We start from the raw sequence: 20,248 nt of genomic DNA, 5'->3' as shown, positions 1-20,248 counted from the left end.
GCTGCCTAGAGTGAAACTCTTAAGTGATATTCTTAATAAACAGGTAAGAGAGACAGAATTGTCAGGGCTATTTTTTTCCCTAAAATAGTGCAAGTAAATTAAGAGGTAAAAATTTACAAAATTTTTCAAATGGGAATTTTAGCATGATATTGAAACCAACATTCCATCATTTATGACTATAAGAACTAGCAAAATAAATGAGGCCGTGAACATTTAATTATGCAGTAGACATATATACATGTTCTGTTTAGAGGGAGGACCTACATACTACATAAAACATTTGGAAACAAAACAGAAGAGACATGCATAAAAATAATATATTAAGGCTTCTCAGAAGCCTTACAGAAATGCTTCTGTTTTAGAGAGAAAATCACTTATTGAAATAAAGTTGTATCAAGCTACTGCTAATATGATTACTTCTATTCAAGTTTTCAAAATTCAATAATTAATGAACAATTCCAGCAAAACCAAAAAGGATTAAAGATCAAATGTTGGAACCCTCCTTTGTCAACATTCGGAAACAATCTAAGCAATTTGAAAAATAAAATGTAGGCTTTAGAAATCAGATACATTTAAAAAGTTCTGAGCTTGTTGAGGTAGAATTTAAACTACTGTTTAAAATGAAGTCCTACCTGCAATACTGGTAGTGGAGATTTTATAACATAAACAAACAAGTACATATATATATATATATATATATATATATATATATGGTACTTCAGGTTCTGGAGTACATGTGAAGATCACGAAAGATTGTTGCATAGGTACTTACATGGCAAGGTGGTTTGCTGTCTCCATCCTTTTTTCATCACCTACTATTAGAAATTACTGACATATGGATGTATTAACTGTGAAATGTTTTCTGAATAAAAATAAATGATTCATAGGGACATCTAATGTTTTAAACTGGAATATTTCTCAAGAGCACATCCCATAATAATTTATATAATTGTCAGATAGTAATAATAAGCTATTAATCAATATCTATGTAAGTACTATATCATTTTCCATTATTTATACTATGGCTTAGGAGAAAATTTTTTTTTCCTTCAAACTTACCTCACAAGATTTTGGTTGACCCCAAGTTTTCTTTATAATTATTTTTTTAATTAAGCATATTATGTAAAGGCAACCTGAAATGTCCTAACTTTTCCTGATATCTATGTGAAGCAATTAAGCCATTTTGGATCCAGAATTTCCTAAATCGTAAGTCTCAGTCAACATAATCTGATTTGGAATAATCACATATTTCTTGGCCTAATGCTTTATGGAGAACAACATTAGAGCAAAAGACAGGTGATGAAAGTTCTCTTTTTTCAACATCTTCATAACCTGGTTGAAAATGATACATTGGCTAGTTTACTGATTTAGGAATGATCAGCAATATTACTTCCCCTAAAGGAGTATTACGATGATTCATAACAAATTTGAAACCTGGTTTCTAGCATCCTGTATAAATGGGTAAAGATTCATAAGTTTGACTCTAAATTTCCACCTTAGAAATATCCTTTTATGTACTCAGAGGGTCTCAACTTCTTAGTTCCCCAAGAATTTAGTGACTGCCTACACACACACACACACACACACACACACACACACACGTGTTTATATTGCTGGAGAAACAATAAAGTGTCATAGTTAAGCTTATACTTAGATCTGGGTTAAAATACCACCTATGCCTTTTATTAGCTATGGATTTTCAAATCTAAAGCTAATAAAATAAAAATACTTAAACTGTCTGTATTTATACTTTTTATTTATTATAAAATAAAATCAAATACTTAAATGTCTGTATTTATACTTCAATATTTATTTTTAAAAGGGTTAATATTATTAACCCCTTAAGGTTTGGGTGATAATTAAACATGCTAATAAATGCAAAACATATAGAACCATGCCTGGCAGACAATAAGTACTCAATAAATGCTAGCAGATAATATTATCTTTGTATAATTTTTACTTTGCTTTCTTATTTATACCATGGACTCAATGGGCCCCTTCAAGGATGAAATAAGTATGTGTTGAGTTTCCATTTTGATTCTTCTCATTTAAACTTGTTTCCCAAACTTCAGTCATTCACTTACTATGTTTGTGAGTTTTTCCATAGTTCATACCATAAATTATTTAATTATTTAAACTTAAATAGCTTTATTTTGAAACAAAATATATCACTAGTAATACATTTGTTTTGATGTGATACATTTTTCTATGAAACCTTAGGATTTTATAAATTATTACAACGAAAATGCTCATCAGCTAAAATAATGTCTCATGCCCCTAACAATATGTACACCACACATTTCCAACATTGCCTTAAATAAAAGCTTTCTGTAGGTGAGTGGAAGGGAATATTTAGAGGCAAGTGGGTCACCATACCCATCAGAATCAGTAGTGGGCAGAAGAAAGAGGGCATGGAGTTAGCCATAGAAGAAATGGTCCAACTGACTTAGTAAATGGCCAGTATTGTGGAGACATTTACTTGCTGCTTTTCTAACACTTAAAACTTGAGGTACCTCACTTTTTAGGAGAATTGCTTTTGCCCTAAGACTGGTAATCTAGCTGGGTTTTAAGGAAATAGAACAAGAAAACTCTTTCCATCTTGGAACTCTTCCACCCTTGTAAGTTAAATATACGACATATGTATGAAATTTGCAGTGGAGAGTATAAATCTAGTATAATGAGTAGTAATTAAGAGTAGTGCATTCTAAATGTATAGCAAGATAAAATAAATTTCTGTTTTTTCAAGAGGTTTAGATACCACATGCATATATCCTTCCACTCCTGAGAAGAAGCTGAAGTATCAATGAATAATTAATAAATGTGAATTTTAGGTTTCTAGGATCACTCCCATTAAGTATTCTGCTCTCAGTTTCCTTATGCATAAGACCTTTCATTTAGATGTTAACTGAGCATCAACTATGGGTACCATATTTAAGGTAATGCTAGCAGCTGTAAAATTCTCTAAAATAGATGAGGGTTCCAAAAAATAGAAGCTTGTTTGTCACTTATGTAACAGTTAGATGCAAGTTTTCTGCAGGAACTCCCTCTGCAACTTTTCTCTTAAGTATAAAATTATTCCACAATAAAAATTTACTAAAGAAAACAAAGCCAGAAAAACTGGCTTATGTTTGCTTTTCTCCACATGGTGGTTCAGAGCACAAACTCCTTCTATCTTGCATCTTCATCCCACTGTAGAATTTTGTTCATGGAGGGGAAGTTCTCCCTGGTTCATAGCCTTAGCCAGGGAATGGCTGGCATTGTTTCTGTTCACATCCATTGGTCTGAACTGGTCACACAGCCACTCCTAACTGCAAGGCAGGCTGAGAAATGTAGCATCCAGAAAAGAGGATACAATGTTGGTGACCAGCCAGTCTGCCATTCAGTCCTCCCTCCCCTTGACCATATAGCCATTTACAACTGTTTTCTAATGCTTAGCAATCCATACATCTGCCTCCCCAAAGGACACAGCCCGAAGTCCCATCCAGTTGTAGCATCAAGCTCAAATTTCAGAATCTCTGGTGATAAATGGCTCTGAGGTCCAGGTTTTATAGGAGGAGTAGGGAGACAGCAAAGGTAAGTGATTTAGAGCTTAAGACAAAAGCTCTCTCCCACTTTCCCAACCGCATCCAATAGATAACAATGGAGCAAGATAAGTGGGAAAAACAAACAAACAAAACCCCTTCTCATTTGTAAAAGGAAAAAAAGGTAAACAGCCAACAGTCACTAGACCAAAACAATAATGAAATCCTACTGGTAAGGCTCTCTGAGACAACTTCCCTGAAAGTAGAGACAGTCCCTGACTCCCCTTTCTGGAATTCCCCATGGCCACTGTTCTCCGGGTTTCTGGCTCTGTTTTCTGAAGTCTCTTCCTCCTCCATTATCTTCCATAGGCCATCTGTGAAGTGAACATTGGAGAAAATTATCTCCTTAGAGTTTTACTTTATTCACAATCCAGTTTTCATAGAGCAAATGTGGGGCTCCAGGGTTGTATAGCGTCATAGATATTTTTAGGCCAGGATTCTATTTATTTATTTATTTACTTATTATTTTTTGGTAAAACCATTATCTCAAAATCTCCACAGACATTGATGTAATTCCTTCAGTCAGTTGCTTGTGCCAGTAACCAGAGCCAAGGGCAATGAAGTCCTTTCCTAGACATAGTACTCAGGCCTGCTTTATTTCTTAAATTTCTTATACCCCCCCTCTCTCTGTCTGTCTCTCTTTCATCCTCCTCTTGCCCCTTCTTGTTCCCTCCCTCTTTCTTTCTCTCCATGTAAATATGAAATAATATTAATGAGAGTTTCTGATTAAATTATAAAGCAGTATAAGATTTGGTTATAAATTCTCTTTCTCTTTTTGTTTTATTGTAGAATATGTCTATGATGCTTCTTTAGGGGAAAGAACATTAAGATTACTTTTCACTTGTTCTAAAAGCACATAAAACAAGTGTGATTTTTTAATATTTAAACATATCTGGATAATAATAGAAGACATAGACTTAATGGAATGTTGATTCTGAAAAAGCTGAGCTCACATAATCAACAAAAAACATTTCAGGCTGGGTGCAGTGGCTCATTCCTGTAATCCCAGCACTTTAGGAGGCCGAGGCAAGTGGATCACGAGGTCAGGAGATTGAGACTATCTTAGCCGTGAAACCCTGTCTCTACTAAAAAATACAAAAATTAGCTGGGCATGGTGACACACACCTATAGTCCCAGCTGCTTGGGAGGCTAAGGCAGGAGAATTGATTGAACCCAGGAAGCAGACGTTGCAGTGAGCCAAGATCACGCCACTGCACTCCAGCCTGGCTCCTGGCAACAGAGTAAGCCTCTGTCTCAAAAAAGGGAAAAAAAAGAAAAGAAAAACACATTTTAATATGAAATATTTTGTTCTACTTAAAAATCACCAACATAGAGACATGGAACAATGCGTTTGTCATCCTTAGATTCTGGTGAAAAATTCAGATGAAGCACAGCAACAATAGCTTTTTTCTACTCCACAATATATATGAGGTCTCTTCTGGAAAGTTTGAAGGTTGGGGGAAACCCAATGGACAAAAGGCCATTATCAGGAGTTTTTTGTTTTGTTTTAATTTTTAATGTGTTTTATAGTAGGGTCTCACTCTGTTGCCCAGGTTGGAGAGCAGTTGTGTGATCATAGCTAACTGCAGCCTCAAAATCCTGGCTCAAGTGATTCTCCCACCTGAGCCTCTGGAGTAGCTAGGGACTGACTATAGGTATGTGCCACCATTCATAGCTAATTTAAAAAATACATTTTGGAGAGTTGGAGTCTCACTATGTTGCTCAGGCTAGAGCTCTTTTTAAATTTAATGTTCTATTTTTAATTAATAGGGGTACATAATGTGTGTGTGTGTGTGTGTGTGTATGGGATATGTGTGATGTTTTGATACAGGCCTACAGTGTATCCTGACAATGTATTTTACCCTGTCAAATCAGGGTAATTGGGATACTCATGAACTCGAGCATTTATCATTTTGTACTTCACATGTCCTCACTCATATAGGGCAACAATAAAACAATTGATCTCATTGAGATAGGGAGTAGAATGATGGTTACCAGTGCCTGGGGAGGGTAGAGGACTTCTTTGTACTCATAAGCTTGGTGGTTGATGCTGGCTGTCTCCTGGAGCATCAGCCTTTCTATCTGTCAGAAACCTTCAAGACTTTCCAGGTGTTCACTCTGTAGGGGTGATTTAGGATTCCTCCAACACATTTACCATGAATGAGGGTTCTCAGATGACGCAGGGATATATATGACTTTTTTGTGTTCCAATCTTTGAAGTCACAGAGTGGAACTTCCGCTGTACTTTTTGGTTGAGGTAGGCATATGGTCTGCCCAGGTTCACATGAGAGAACACAGACTCCAGCATGTGAAGAAAGGGTTGTCAAGAGTCCATGGTAAGAAGAGCATTGGGTTTGAGATGTGATTGCAGCCAGCCATTTTTGAGCACACGTTTTATTCAAATTAGTCAAAGTCTGAAACATTCACTTCTCATTTTATAGTACTTAATTCACATGCTTGAATGACACTGAATATGGTTATTTTTATGTGTACTTTTACTAAAATCTATTAAGAAAAATAATGTAACAATATCAAATGTCAATATATTTGCAGATATCCCGACACAGAAGGAATCATTCACAGCATGTCTTGAAAGATGTCATTCCTCCATTGGAACAACTGGTGAGTGGTTAAGTCATTATATTCTTCATCTAATTATACAAAATAAATTACTACAAAACTCAGCAACTTAGCACAGCATAGGTAATTATCTCATGTTTCTGTGAGTCAGGAATCAGGGCATCACTTAGTAGAGGGGTCTAGCTTGGAGTCTCTCAAAACATTGCACCAAAAGTATCAGTCATAATTGGGATCTCATCTGAAGGCTTGACTGGGGAAGATCTGCTTTCAAGCTCACTTATGTGGTTGTTGGCCGGGTTCAGTTCTTCCAGGACTGTTGGCCAAAGGCTGCTCTTATTTCCTTGCCACACAGATTTCTCCAAAATAGCAGCTTGCTTTTTCAAATCATGTAAGATGAGAAGGCAAGAGGGAGAGTTTGCTAGCAAGATGGAAGTCAAAATCTCTTGTAACCTAATTGTAAAAGCAGAATGCCATCAGCTTTGCCACATTCTTTTGGTTAAAAGTAAGTCACTAAGTCTAGTTCACACAAGGTGAGAGGATTATATAAGGATGTGAATAATGGGAACCAGAGACTACTGAGGGCTTTTGTAAATATGATGGTTTCTTTGTTAATGTTGGTGTTGTCTTCAGGAAAAATTAATAGACTCAACATCCATAAGAGTGGCACTTTTCTTTTTTCATTTTCTGTGAATTGTTATATCCTAGTGACTAAAAGAGTACCTGAAACATAAACAACATAAATAAATAAGGTATTCTAGATATCTTAAAAACACATAAGCCCAAACTTTCTGACATGTTCTGATACTTCTTTCTGTTAATGACCTCCTTTTTGATAAATACAATATGCTTTTGTTATATCGAACTCAACAGAAAAGCCAACACCAGAACAAAAGTATGCCAAATTACAGGGTTTATTGCCAGCGACCACGGAGGACTCACGTCTCTCCAACCCTTGGCCCTGTAAAAGAGGGTAACAAGACATTTTATACCTGTAAAATCACCTTGGGGGTGAGGGGAGAGGATGGGATGAGGGGCTTCAGACATTCTGAGGGCCAGTAGATTCAAATCACCTTCTGGGCAGAGATGAGGGTGAGGGGGTTCCGGACATTTCGAGAGCCAGGGGACTATTCTGATTGTCATTTAAGGAGTTCACAGATGCTAAGATTAGTATTCATTTACACATCGTCTGGGTAGGGGTGGGATCCATAGATTTTCAGTTGCTTGGCGCCAGGATGGAATTATCTGGGGGTGCTTACTCTGGGAAACAAAGGCCAGCAATTCTGGCAGTTACAGATAAGAGAAGGTATGCAGCTTTACCTCTCTTTGCATCCTGCAAATAATCTATAAGTTTACAGAAACCAAGGTTAGCAGTCCTTGTGAGGAGAATGGAAACGGCTTTGTTCTTTATAAAATGGCATTGTACAGGTTCTAATTCTAGGCCAGCTATATCACACTTTTTCTTTATACTCATTCAACTTGTCTTTTCTGTTATATTTCATATTGGTTGATATCTTCCAGTCTTATTGGCTTATAGGACACTGCACCATGATGACTGTATTCCTGTCTGTCTCTAACTATTCCATCCCTGTTATCTTTGGGATGTCTCATCCTCAGCACCAAAAATAATTTCTTTTTCCTTTAGTGTTCCTGTTTTCAATTGCTTTTGCATGTTCCAGATTCCACATCCCCACTCCAGCTATTTCTCTTTACTCTGCTTTATTTTAGGATAAGAATTTCTCAAAAGAATTACCTACTTTTGCTGTTTCTAATTTCTGCCCTGCCTTTGTCTCTTGAACCAATTCTATTTAGGTTTTTATCTCAATCATTTACCTCTTATCTGGCTCACCAATTGCCTTCATATTGTTAGATCCATCAGTAACTTCTCAATTATCTCTTCAGTAGGTCTATTTGAGCATTTAACCCAATTGGTAGCTCCCTTCTTGAATTGATTGCCTATTGGATAAAACGTTCACTGTTTGGGTAATGGGTACAGTAGAAGCCCAGCTCCCACCAGTATGCAGTACATCCATGTAGCAAATAAGCACATATATCTCCTGAATCTAATGGAGAGCTACCCCTTTTCAATCCCCTTTGCTGATCCCTCTTCGTTTTGGAACTCAGTTTTTAACTTTTCATTCTTCTCTCTCTAGTAATTCCCTAGGGCATCTCATTCAGTGTTCATGGCTAAGAGACCATGTAACACTAGCCACTTCTAAATTTCTATTTCCAGCATGGACCACAGCTTTGAACTTCAGTACTATATACTGTGGCATTTTTATACACAATTCTAATGGACATCCCAAACTTAGCATATCCAGAACTGTCCCCGATTTTTGCCCAAACCCATTCTCCCAGTCTACTCCATTTCACAAGATGCTAGCTTCATTACTCCAGGTGCTTCAGACAAAACACTTAAAATCATCTTCCCTTGTTTCTGTCATAACATAAATGAACACCAAAGAACCCAGTTTTCTCTGTCTTCAAAATACATTCAGAATCAGTTCATTTCTCACCACCGTTACTGTCATCTGTCACCTGATTTTATTGAAATAGTCTTCCTGTTTACTCACTTTCACTTTCTTTCTACTGTTTATTTTCAACACAACAGTGGATGTGATCCTGTTAAAATGTAAACTAGATTATGTTTCTTATTTTAGTTGGTTTGTTACTACAACAGACACACAGACAAGGTGGCTTTTAAACAACAGAAATTTATTTCTCACAGATCTGGAAGCTGAAGTCCAAGATCAGCATTCCCTTCTGGTCAGGTTCTGGCAAGGGCCCTTTTCTGGGCTGCAAACAAATGACTCCTCCTTGGATCCTCACATTGCAAAAAGAGGGCAAAAGAGCTGGAGTCCCTTTTAAAAAGGCACTAATCCTATTCATGAGAGCTCTACCTTTGTGACCTAATTACCTTCTAATAGAATTACATTGAAGTTTAGGATTTCCACGTACGAATTTTAAGGGGAAACAAACTTGTTGTCCATCTCACATCACTCCTTGACTCAAAATCCTCCCTGGCTATTAGTCTACTCCAGGTAAAAGCTGAGAAATGTCCAATGGTTCACTAGGCCCCAGAAGACTCGTTGACCTCCCAAGTCTCACCTCTCCCTTTCTTCTGTCTCCTTCTGCTCCAATGAAGCTGATAACTCTTCCTCTGCAGGACCATTGCACCTACTTTTGCCTCTATTTCTTACAAAATAAGGGGCCAGGCATGGTGGCTCATGCCTGCAATCCCAGCACTTTGGGAGGCTGAGGCAGGCAGATCAGCTGAGGTCGAGAATCAAGACCAGCCTGACCAAACTGGAGAAGCCCCATCTCTACTAAAAGTGCAAAAATTAGCCAGGCATCGTGGTGCATCCCTGTAATCCCAGCTACTCAGGAGGCTGAGGCAGGAGAATCACTTGAACCTGGAAAGCAGAGGTTGCAGTGAGCCAAGATTGTGCCATTGCAAAAAGAGCGAAACTCTGTCTAAAAAAAAAATTATTTGGTTCCCAGAAATTCGTACATCTCATATGTTCCTTTGCTTCACATCTCTGCTCTAATATCATCTTTTGGATAGGTCTTCCCTAATCTCCTTTTAAAAACAAAACAAAAAAGCCCTTAGGGGCTCAGCGTGGTGACTCATGCCTATAATCTCAGCACTTTGGAAGGCCAAAATGGGTGGCTCACTTGAGGTCAGGAGCTGAACACTAGCCTGGCCAACATGGTAAAACCCCATCTCTACTAAAAAATACAAAACAGCAGCCAGGTGTGGTGGCACGCACCTGTAGGCCCAGCTCATTGCGAGGCTGAGGCAGAAGAATCAGTTGAACCCCGGGGGTGAAGATTGCAATGAGCCAAGATTATGCCACTTCACTCCAGCCTGGGCAACAGAGTGAGACTCTGTCAGAAACAACCAAACAAACAAACAAAAACAGAAAGAAACCCACAAATGAACAAACAGGAAACCACACCATTTCCATCTACATTTCTCTCTTACCTTAATTTACTCTATAGACTTTACCACCAGGTGGCATACTACATTTATTTTTGTTTCTTTGTAATCCCAATTAGAATTTTAGTTCTATGAGGACCAGGACATTGTCTCCTATGTTCATTACTCCACTCCCATGTTAAGGACTCAGTAACTATGTGTTGAATGAAGACATAATGAAAATGTGATGGCTTTTGTTTTTACTTCCAAGCTTGTAATACACAGGTCTATGCTCCTATACCTCTCTCCTTTATCTTATCCTATATCTTCAAGATATCTTCAAGTGTGAATTAGTCATTTGTTTTAGGATGTTGTCTCTGTCATCACAGAAATGAAATACCCCAAGTTGAACCCTTCATCAGCGCCTTCCCAAACTGATTCCCCCTTTCCATTGAGCCCATCTCTATCAGTAGGAAACATTTATCTGGGATTGCAACACATTTTCTCTATGTCTTTTATTTTATCCCAGACCCTTCAGATAAGTCATCATTTTCTGATGAAATTTCTCCTCAATGATTGTAGTGTTTGTATACTTCTTCTGCACCCTGAAACCCTCATCCAAACCTTGAAATGCTTCTGACCTCACCATACCCCACCGTGCGCCCCACTGATCCTATGCAGCAATTCCAGAGCAGCCTTCTTTCAACAGTACCTTCATCATTTCATTTTCACATTTTCTCTAGCATCATGGTCCCCAATTTACGTTATTTATTATCCTCTCTCAAACACATACCCTCAAGCCTGGAGTAGTAACATGATTAAGACATGGCTCTTACCCTGAAGGAGCTGGATTTCCTATAGCAGTTATAGTCCTTTCATCCCAGCTCATGTTCATATGTTGTTTTGTGTTGTTCACTCTTATTTTATAGGTAATAGACTTGTTCCATGGCTGGATTGTAAATATCTTGAAGTTAGAGGCCATGACTTGTATTTTCTTTATTATACCATACTTCTACTTAGATTACTTTTGGCACTACTGCCTGTTCAGGAAAGACATGTTTGTGAATTGATGTAAAAAGAAATTGCAAGTTTATTAAAACAATGTTGCTAGTTGCAGATGCTAATAAATATGTGCCTGATATTCATAGTAAAAGCCAATTTTTCAATATAATTAGATATAATAATATCTCGTTTTCAAAATTAATTACATGGATCTCAACTTAGAGAGCATTTTCTCTAGGAAGGATTTCTCTAATTCCTCAAATTTGGATTAGGTAGCCCTTCTTTGATCTGTCTCTCAATAGCTTGGTCTTGCCTCTATTCTAGCCCCATCACACTAAAATTGGCTATTTCTTTTATTGCTCTTACTGAGCTATAAGCTATTTGAAGGGAGGCCTTTGTCTTCTTTATTTTTTTTGCTATTAGAACTTTGTATAAAGGCTGGCACACTGTAGCTCTCCAATAAATAGGAAAATAAATGCTTTATTTGTTTGGTTTTATTTTAAATAAGTTTGGATTACACAGAAAATAACTACAAAAATAATTATAAAGAGCTGGATTATTTTATAAAAGTAACACATATAAAGTTTTCTCAGAAGTATTTGATGAAACATGGCAAAGGTTAGGCTGACAATGGAGCTCAGTAAATGTCTGTGTATACATAAATATGTACTCAATTATATTTCAACAGAGCCTGAAGGTGCCCCAAAGTTTTCTACATAAAATGTATACAAATTTTTAAAATCCAAATTATGGTTATTTAAAAAACTTAATAATTATTATATAATTTTTAATTGTTTATTTTCTATGTCACTATATCAAGCATAAGCTAATATCAGGAGAACCATTAGAATATTCAGTGATGGAGGTTAGGGGAAGGATATAATTAGGAGAAATACCTAATATATATGATAAGTTGATAGGTGAAGCAAACCACCATGGTGCCTATGTAGCAAACCAGCACATTCTGCACATTAATACCCCAGAAATTAAAGCATAATAATTTTTAAAAAAGAATATTCAGAAATAGTTTTCTTAATTTATCTGTCTTCTCTTAAGGCTATTTGTTGATTTATTGGCATGTAGTAGGCTTTCTCTGCAGCCTCATTTCTAAATAAATGAAAACTCACTTTGCATATGACTAATTATAGATAATACAGGAATAGATAATAGATCTATTTGCCCAATACTCTATTTTAGCTATGATGACCTTGGAAAGGTAACATTGGGAAGTCCTGCTAAGCAGAAGCAAAAATAATAATTTTTAAGTGTTTTACCTTTGTAATTTATCTCAATCTTTTTCTCTGCATATGTGTATAATTTTCTGTTCTCTCTTTCTGTCTCCTTCTTTCTCTCCCTCTCTCATTGACACACACACATACACACACAGTGCCACTAGTTTAAAAACTTTTGGAACCAATCAGCTTACTTCCTAGTCCTGACTTGGGTTTTCCTGGATCATCTCTCTGAGCACTTATCTTGCTGTGTCTTGTGAACATGGATAACATTCAATCTCTTCTTGAATTGAATTTCTTACTTGCTATCATTTTAAAGGTAGAAATGCTATCTTCATCTGAAATTCTTATTTATGAATTAGATATATTGATGAGCAATGGCCTAATAATAATCACCCATTTCCCCAAACAGAAAATTTGATTAATTATAGACCATTCTTTATCATTCATATTAAAACTTGAATTATTTTTCAGAACCTGTGAAGTTGTCTTTACATCTGACTGATCTAATATTGCATTCTTTTTACCTGGACTCACATAATCTTTCCACACTCTGATATGTTCCCTACTTTCATCTCTCCAACTCTCCTCAACTCCACCATGCCTTAGGGTGGCTTCCAGAGTCATGCAGGGGTCCTAGCAGTAGATTCTTTGACCGTACCTATCAGGATGAGCTATCATATATGAAATAACACACCTGAAAACATTCCTGAGAATTAACGACATTCTTTCCTTTGGTGTTATTATTGATCATCTTTACTGTATGAATCTTCAGGCTTATTTATTTCTAAAATGTTGAGATATATAAATCTCATTTTCTTTATATCTCATATTCAGAGAATTCTACTAAACATTCTCCAGGAAGCATGAGAGACCTTGGCTTTGGGCGAAATTGTCAAAGTATCCGATAGGTCCCGCTATGTTGAAGGATAATCATTCACTTTATAAAATGAAATCTGCCATTTTGTAGCAGATTAGCGTCTCATAGATGCTAACATCCTTTGGGAGTCATGCTTCCTCTGTTAATGTTTCTTTTAAGAAAATAGATTGTGAGCAGCATGTTTAAACAGAACAATGCATTTATTTATTTTGAATATTGGCCAAAATAATTTCTAATCAGAGTCTAAAGTTTCAGGGTGGAAACTACCCAGTTCATTGACAGATGATGTTATTTATGCCCCAGGTATGTAAATCCATAGGCTTTCAGTAGAAGAGATAGAAATCATTCCCTGAGAATCAGTGCAGTTGCTTTAAAAGTGCTATAATGTTGCAACAGTTTTATACATGAATCATCAAAAATACCAATATGCATTTGTTTCCTGATCTTGCATATTCCATATTATAACTGTTCATGAGATCTAATTATTTTCAGGGTACTTTTTCTTTTCCCCTGAAAGAAATATTCAAGAAAAAGAACCCTGTTTATAACATGTTAAATCTTTATCGTCTTTATTTTTATCAACAGAGTATAACACATGTCTATGGATAACCCTGCAGGAGTCAAAAGCCTGTGGCAGGTTTTACAGAATCATCTGCTACCTCCTGAGCTAGGAGGATTTTGAGGACAGAGCTCAGGAAGTTGCCATGGCTTGGGGGCAAAGCAGGCTTTTGCAGATAAACCTTAAGTCACAGATTCTACCTTTTGGAGCCAGATATCATTTTGTGGATTAATTAATACTTGTGAGGGCTTTGAGCATGAAAGATATTATGAGAATACAGTGTTTACTTGTTTTGAAACAAAGGACAGCGACTTTGGGGAAATAATTCTATTGATCAAGCTGGGCTTTCCTTAAACTGCAGAAAAACTCCAAAATCTCTTTAGTCTGCAAATTCTACTTGAGTAAGGCAAAATTAGGTTTTCTCAAATATCCTTCCAGATCTTCAAGCTGTTAATAAGAAGTTATATAATAGTAATAAATTATATAATTTAATAATGCTAATAGAAACCATGTCTAAGTTTTCATTATTTCATGTGCCCTTCCTTTTCTCAAGTAAGAGCATGTTTATTAACTCAAGTGTTTGTTGAGGCCATCACTGTGCTAGGCTTGGAATATGTGATAATATGCTAACTGGCCATGTCCTTTTCCAGAGAAGCTTTCAGTCTAGGGATGAACAGAGTTGCTAAATAAAGGAAGGCGTAATTCTATAAATGCAAATTACAAAATGTGCTATGATGAAAGAAATACAAGTTTCTGTGAGAACCTATGCTGGATTAAGTAGTCATACATGGATTCTTTCAAATGGCCAGTTAACTGAGATTTTGCAGGATCAATGGAGTTTGCCAAGCAAAGAACTGGAAAAAAGAAGAATGTTGAAACAGAAAGAAACAACAAATTCAAGGGTCGCCAGGTCAGAATAAAGTTGTTACATGTGAAAAACTGCAAGAATTCCCTATCAGCCAGAATATCATGAACAATGAAAACGAATCACAGATTTTGGGGAGAGGGAGGCAGTGCCCAGATTGCAAAGGGCCTTGAGGTGATGATAAGAAGTTCAGAAGCCACTGAAATACGGAAACAAATGACAATACCTCTCTCATCCAGCCCCACATTTGAAATCCATTTAACTCTAGAGCAGAGAAAAAGAACACACAAAACAGCAATAATAAAGGTTATTAACATTGAGCAATCCTTTCTTCCCCACTGCCTAGACTGAAATTAGGTTATAACACAGAAATTGAATTACACTAATAAGTTGCCCAGACAGTAACCAGGAAGGCCTTACTCACTGAAGTCCAATGACAGGCAAAGAATGAGGAACATATTTACATCAAAGACACAAAGAAATAGAATTCAGGGGAAAAAAAAGAAAAATGGTGGGTGGAAGGGGGATGGTACATGAGGAAAGGGAGAGGTGAGCTATAGGAAAAGCCTCCAGAAGACTGAAAAAAGATCCTGAGATACAAAGTAGGTGCCTTTGTTAGCCTGTTTCCGAACAGAACCTGTATTTCTTGGTGGTGACCAAATGAAACACACTGGTTGCAAAATAAAAGGTTCAGAAAGAAAGTCTTAGGGGGAGTTCTTAAACATCAAATAGAATTTTCAAAATGACATTTTGATGAGTTAGGGGTAAATAAATCAGAGACATGCAGATAAAATTTCCCTTAAAATACACAGAGGTTTAATATGATAGGGAAAAGCACTTGGCAAAACCTAATATGTGCTTCTCAAACCTAACATTAGTAAAATGGTTTAAGACATTCAGTGTAACCCCAAAGCTGGGCATGTTATCTCATCCTGAGTGACAGAAAGTAGAAGAAGGTTATCATTGAAAACATTGCTCAACAAATGTATCAAAGGGTATAAATAAGTTGCAATGAGTAAACCATGCCTAACTCTGAAATCAAATTTCATGGTGAAATCAAACCTGCTCCTCAGAGACTTCTTTGAGAATTCCTGGTTACCTCTTTCTGGGCACCACTCATGTATGACTCAGAACCATTTTTCCTTGCTTTTCTTCTACTCTTCTTCACACGCAAACATTGCATCCAACTTTAGGTATTTGGTTTACCACTTCTTAAAAACGTGAACACTCAGTAAATGGTTATTTACATCAGATAAAAGCATTGTATTGCATCTCTAAAGGCATAGTATTTCATTCTCAAACTATATTTAAGGCAGTTCTAAATGTAAGACTTTTTAAAATATTTAAAAGCTATTAGTACTTTATATGATATATAGATAAACTGGAGTTTTAAGGGATTTTTTTTCTGCTTTTGATTCTGTTCTTAATGGATTATGTCCACTGTGAGTTCACAGATTAATGAACAAATCAAATATAGCATGAATGGCAGAGCCAATATAAGAATAAGTGAATATTGAGAAGAAAATATAAGCAATGAGTTCCAAAGAGAAAGAGTGAAACCTAAAGACAATGGCAAAAAAAAAAAACCAAAAACAAAGAAAAAAGAAAGATAAGGTAGGTACTTGTATGGATAGTGGAGAAGTAAAAAATGGCAGCAGGCAGGGGACTTAAGCAAGCAAGTGAAGCATCATTTGGGGGTAAAATATTGTAACCAAATATGTCCTCATTCTGTGCTCTTTAATAGAAATCATTGAAACAGACAAGATTACCAGCAAAGTACTATGATCTATTAAAAGTTCAGAGAAAGTATAACAGCTGCCTCATTATTAAATAGGAAAATAATTAAATGCTAAATCTGCTTGATAATTATAGTGGCCCAGGATTGTAGTTATAGAGGGATGATGCATAGTTCTTTTAGAGAGAGGTCAGTCAGTCACACAGAAGGTTTCATAGGGCAATGCTACTTTAAAGGGATCATCTCAGTTTAGAGCTAGGGCCCGTCTCAGCCTTGTAGATCCAAAAAAAAAAAAGTCATATTTATCATTATTATCAGGGTTTACTGAGATGATGATCCCTTGAGTCTATCTCACAGTACATAATAGGAAATATTCTGATACTATTTAAGTTACCCGCTTTCTACATCAAAGGACCTAGGATGCCAAATTAGGATTCAGATGGTTGCCAATGAACACAGAATCAGAAAAAGGGGAAGAGAACAATAACTTTAAATACATCAGCAGAGAAAATGTTATGAGGCCACACAGGCCATGTGGTTCTGGTGTTAAAAGCCAAATCCTTCTCATCAAAATCTTGTAAAAGTCACAGATTAAGTTTATTTCCATTTATAAATAGGGTTATTTTAGCAGAATCCTTTGGTGGAATGGTGCAGATGAAAACCTATTATTCACAATTGTATCTGAGAACAACAAAGTATTCTCATAAAAAAATTGCAATGTCTGTATGTACAGTTAACAGGCTCGTCTTTCTGCTATGATTGTTACCATTAATCAAAGGTTGTCTTCTGCTCCTCTGTCTTGTCTGTCGCCTCCAACGTAGGTTGATAAAGAGGTGCTATCTGGATATCCCACTGCCATTCATTCTTCTCATCTGTATCTCAGCACGGCTGTGTCTGCTGAGCACTTCCTCAATGCTTGCAGACTGGCTGGCGTCCAATCTGAACAAATTGCTGATCTTTCCAGCCATTTAATGTTAAATAGGGCTTCTAAGGAACATTGGACAAATAGCTTAAGAAGCCAGATTTAGCATCTAAAGATCGGTTGACATTTCTTAAGTATACGTAGTTTAGGGACTGCTACTCCTTTAAGGAACTTCAATTTGGCCTAGAATTTGGCATGTAGAATCCTAAACTTAGACCTAGAGCTTTAAGTAATTTTGTAAATTACTGGAGACAAGACCATCTGAGCCCTAGATGACCAGCATGTTCAACTGTAATTTATAGATCATTGTCCCTTGAAACCGTGGGATTAACATTGGGTAGAAATAATTAATTAGAGTAATTAGTAAGGTACCATTTATAAATCCACATGCACAATGCATAGCAATTTTTTGCTTGCCCTAATACTTCTTTCAGCGCACTACGAGCCTCGCAGAATAACTGATTTCTGGTGTCTGAAATATGATGACGTATTTTAAACTATGATGACAAGGAATAGTAATTAATTCTACCTCATGGAAGCTTCACTTGCCAGCATAAGACCTAAACAATATAGTACTTTCATTGTAGAAACCATAATTGGAATTTTCTATCCAGGCTAAAAGATGGCCTGAGTCTCTGAGATGACTTAAACAAGGCATGGTACCGAGTCTTTCAAAAAAGAGGAGCAGGAATATCTTGAATATGAACTCACAGGAGTTTAAGACTCAAGAGGATTTAAATTGTCCTATTAATCTCTGCAGTTCTATTGTGAGCAGAGAAGCTGGCATTTAGAGGAAAGAAGTGTTACTAATTAAATATGTGTTAAAAAGAATGAATAAGTGTGCATCAAGTATTAAAAAGACAATGAAGGAAAATAAACACCTGATCTCAGAAGTGAGAATATGTTCATGGTAGTAGGACATAGATATACTACATGTAGAATAGTGCATGTAAACATTTAACAAATAAGCATGGTGGTAGCAAGTGTAGTAGGTAATAGAACATAGCAGAAGGGTCATTAGCTTCTTCTAATGACCTGGAAGACAGCCTGGACTTTGGAAAGTGATAGGAGAGAAGATAACTAACTTGCTGTTCAGTTCTTTCTCATTTTTCCTGGGACCCCTGTGTGGTCATTCCTGGAAAGTATATTGCATTGATCCAAGACCATAGAGTTGGCTCAGTCATTCATGACAATGATGTCACATTTATTGAGTCTTAACTTGAGAAATTTAGCCCTTGACCTCACTCTCAAGTATTCTGGGAAAGGTCCCACAGTGTCTGGGGAAATGTTACTTAGGTATTCAAGGAAAGAGAATTTTATGGTGTATACCTTAAACCTGTTTATGTTGATTTCTCCCTATAAGAGTATTAGCTTTTTCCTTTCATATTTCCCATCTATTTCAGAGAAATTTTCATCAACAATTTATCTTTGTGGGTAACAAATGTCTACCAAGGGGTCTTTTGTGAATTTTTGGGAAAAAATGGGGGAATATTATTAGCTGAGAATGCATGTATCAATTTTTATGATAGGTTGGTAGGTTTTGTAGTTTTTCAGTAGATAAATCCAGGTTTTGGGTACTTTTTAATCAGAAGAAAGCTGAAAATAATAACCATTTTCTATGATTACACAACAAAATGTCTTAGTATACATTCCTGAAGAAAGGGACCTCCTCTGTGGTGCTAATTGCTATTGAAAAGATCTTTCTTCCAAACATTCATGGATACCAGTGATGCCCAGAGGTAAACACTAAATTTATTATATGGGTTTTATGAGGTAGACAAATAAAATTCCCTGACATCAAGAAAAAGGGACAGTATATATAGAATATAATGTGGAAAAAGCAAATGAATAGATGTATCCAAATACAAAAACAAAAAGGTACCAGCAAATACCCTGATTCTAAAAGTTATCCAAGAAAGCTTCCTTAGATGCTTTAGACTTGTGGAGAACACAGTGAAGTAAAAGAAACTTCCTGGATGTGGAGATAAGTAAAAAACACTTTGCTATGATTCTCATAAATCATCATTGTTATCTCTATCATTATTTATTTGGTCAAAAACATATTCATCAAATGCATTTTAAAACTAAGTCCTGTGCTATGTATTAGGAAAAAACAATAAACGAAGCAGAAAAATTCTCACCTATATCAGAGCGAGTCTTGTAAACAGACATTTAACCAGTGTGATTTTAGTGATTTGGAACTATTCCTTTACCTCTAAATATCTCTCTCTTTCACTTGTAGCATTGCAGATAATTTTTTTGGCTTGCCCAGTTTCCTATAAAGACTGGAAAAAATTAAATATCCATTCATTTACTTATTTGTTCAAGCAATTTTATTATTTTGACTACTGGTACCAGCAAAATATTTCAGAAGCTAGGAATCCCCATGTAAAAGTAGTCCTTTGCCTTCAATGGACTCATAGCACATTATTTGCCTGCAGACACAGACAAATAAGCAGTCATTTAAAACATGATCTGATATGTGCTGTCACAGTGATAAGAGCAAACTGAAAATGGAGATTCAGGATGGTGCACCTAAAAGAGATGGCAGATAAATCATGGAAAGGTTCTCTAGTAAAAAACATACACATTAGAATTTGGTTTTCTGCTTGTTTATTTTTTTGAGATGGAGTTTTTGCTATACTGACCAGGCTGGTCTCAAACTCTTAAGACCAAAAGATTCTCCTTCTCCAACCTCCCAAGTAGTTGTGATTATAGACAGTTGCCACTGTGCCGGGTTTTACTAATTGAATTTTGAAGTACATTAAATATACTTAAGATTTTTGAGATGAAGACATGGTCACAGTGGAATACTTCAGCTGCGGGGATAACATGGGGTGACACTGAGGGAGTGTGGTCCTCTGTTACTAGGCAGGTCAGGGAAAAGGGTGTGGGCAATTCACTGAGTGAAAGACGGAGCACAGGCTAATGACTTGGGACGGGGTATGTGAGGCAGACAGAGGAGGGAAGAAATAA

At 36.5% G+C, this 20,248-nt stretch overlaps 1 protein-coding gene across 2 annotated transcripts in view; it reads left to right on the top strand.

The window, feature by feature from the left end:
- ARHGAP15 (Rho GTPase activating protein 15) overlaps nucleotides 1–20,248 on the top strand; it is a 660,617-nt gene that overhangs the window by 74,801 nt on the left and 565,568 nt on the right. For both annotated transcript variants that reach the window (XM_002749466.5, XM_054257664.2), the window contains exon 3: nucleotides 6,135–6,203. In XM_002749466.5, the coding sequence (XP_002749512.2) occupies nucleotides 6,135–6,203 (69 nt within the window). The remainder of the gene's footprint in view (nucleotides 1–6,134; nucleotides 6,204–20,248) is intronic.

Source organism: Callithrix jacchus, chromosome 6, assembly GCF_049354715.1.
Source record: "Callithrix jacchus isolate 240 chromosome 6, calJac240_pri, whole genome shotgun sequence".
NCBI classification, from domain to species: Eukaryota; Metazoa; Chordata; class Mammalia; order Primates; family Cebidae; genus Callithrix; species Callithrix jacchus.
The sequence above is the reverse complement of the archived record's forward strand: the minus strand, read 5'-3'. Positions and strand labels throughout refer to the sequence as shown.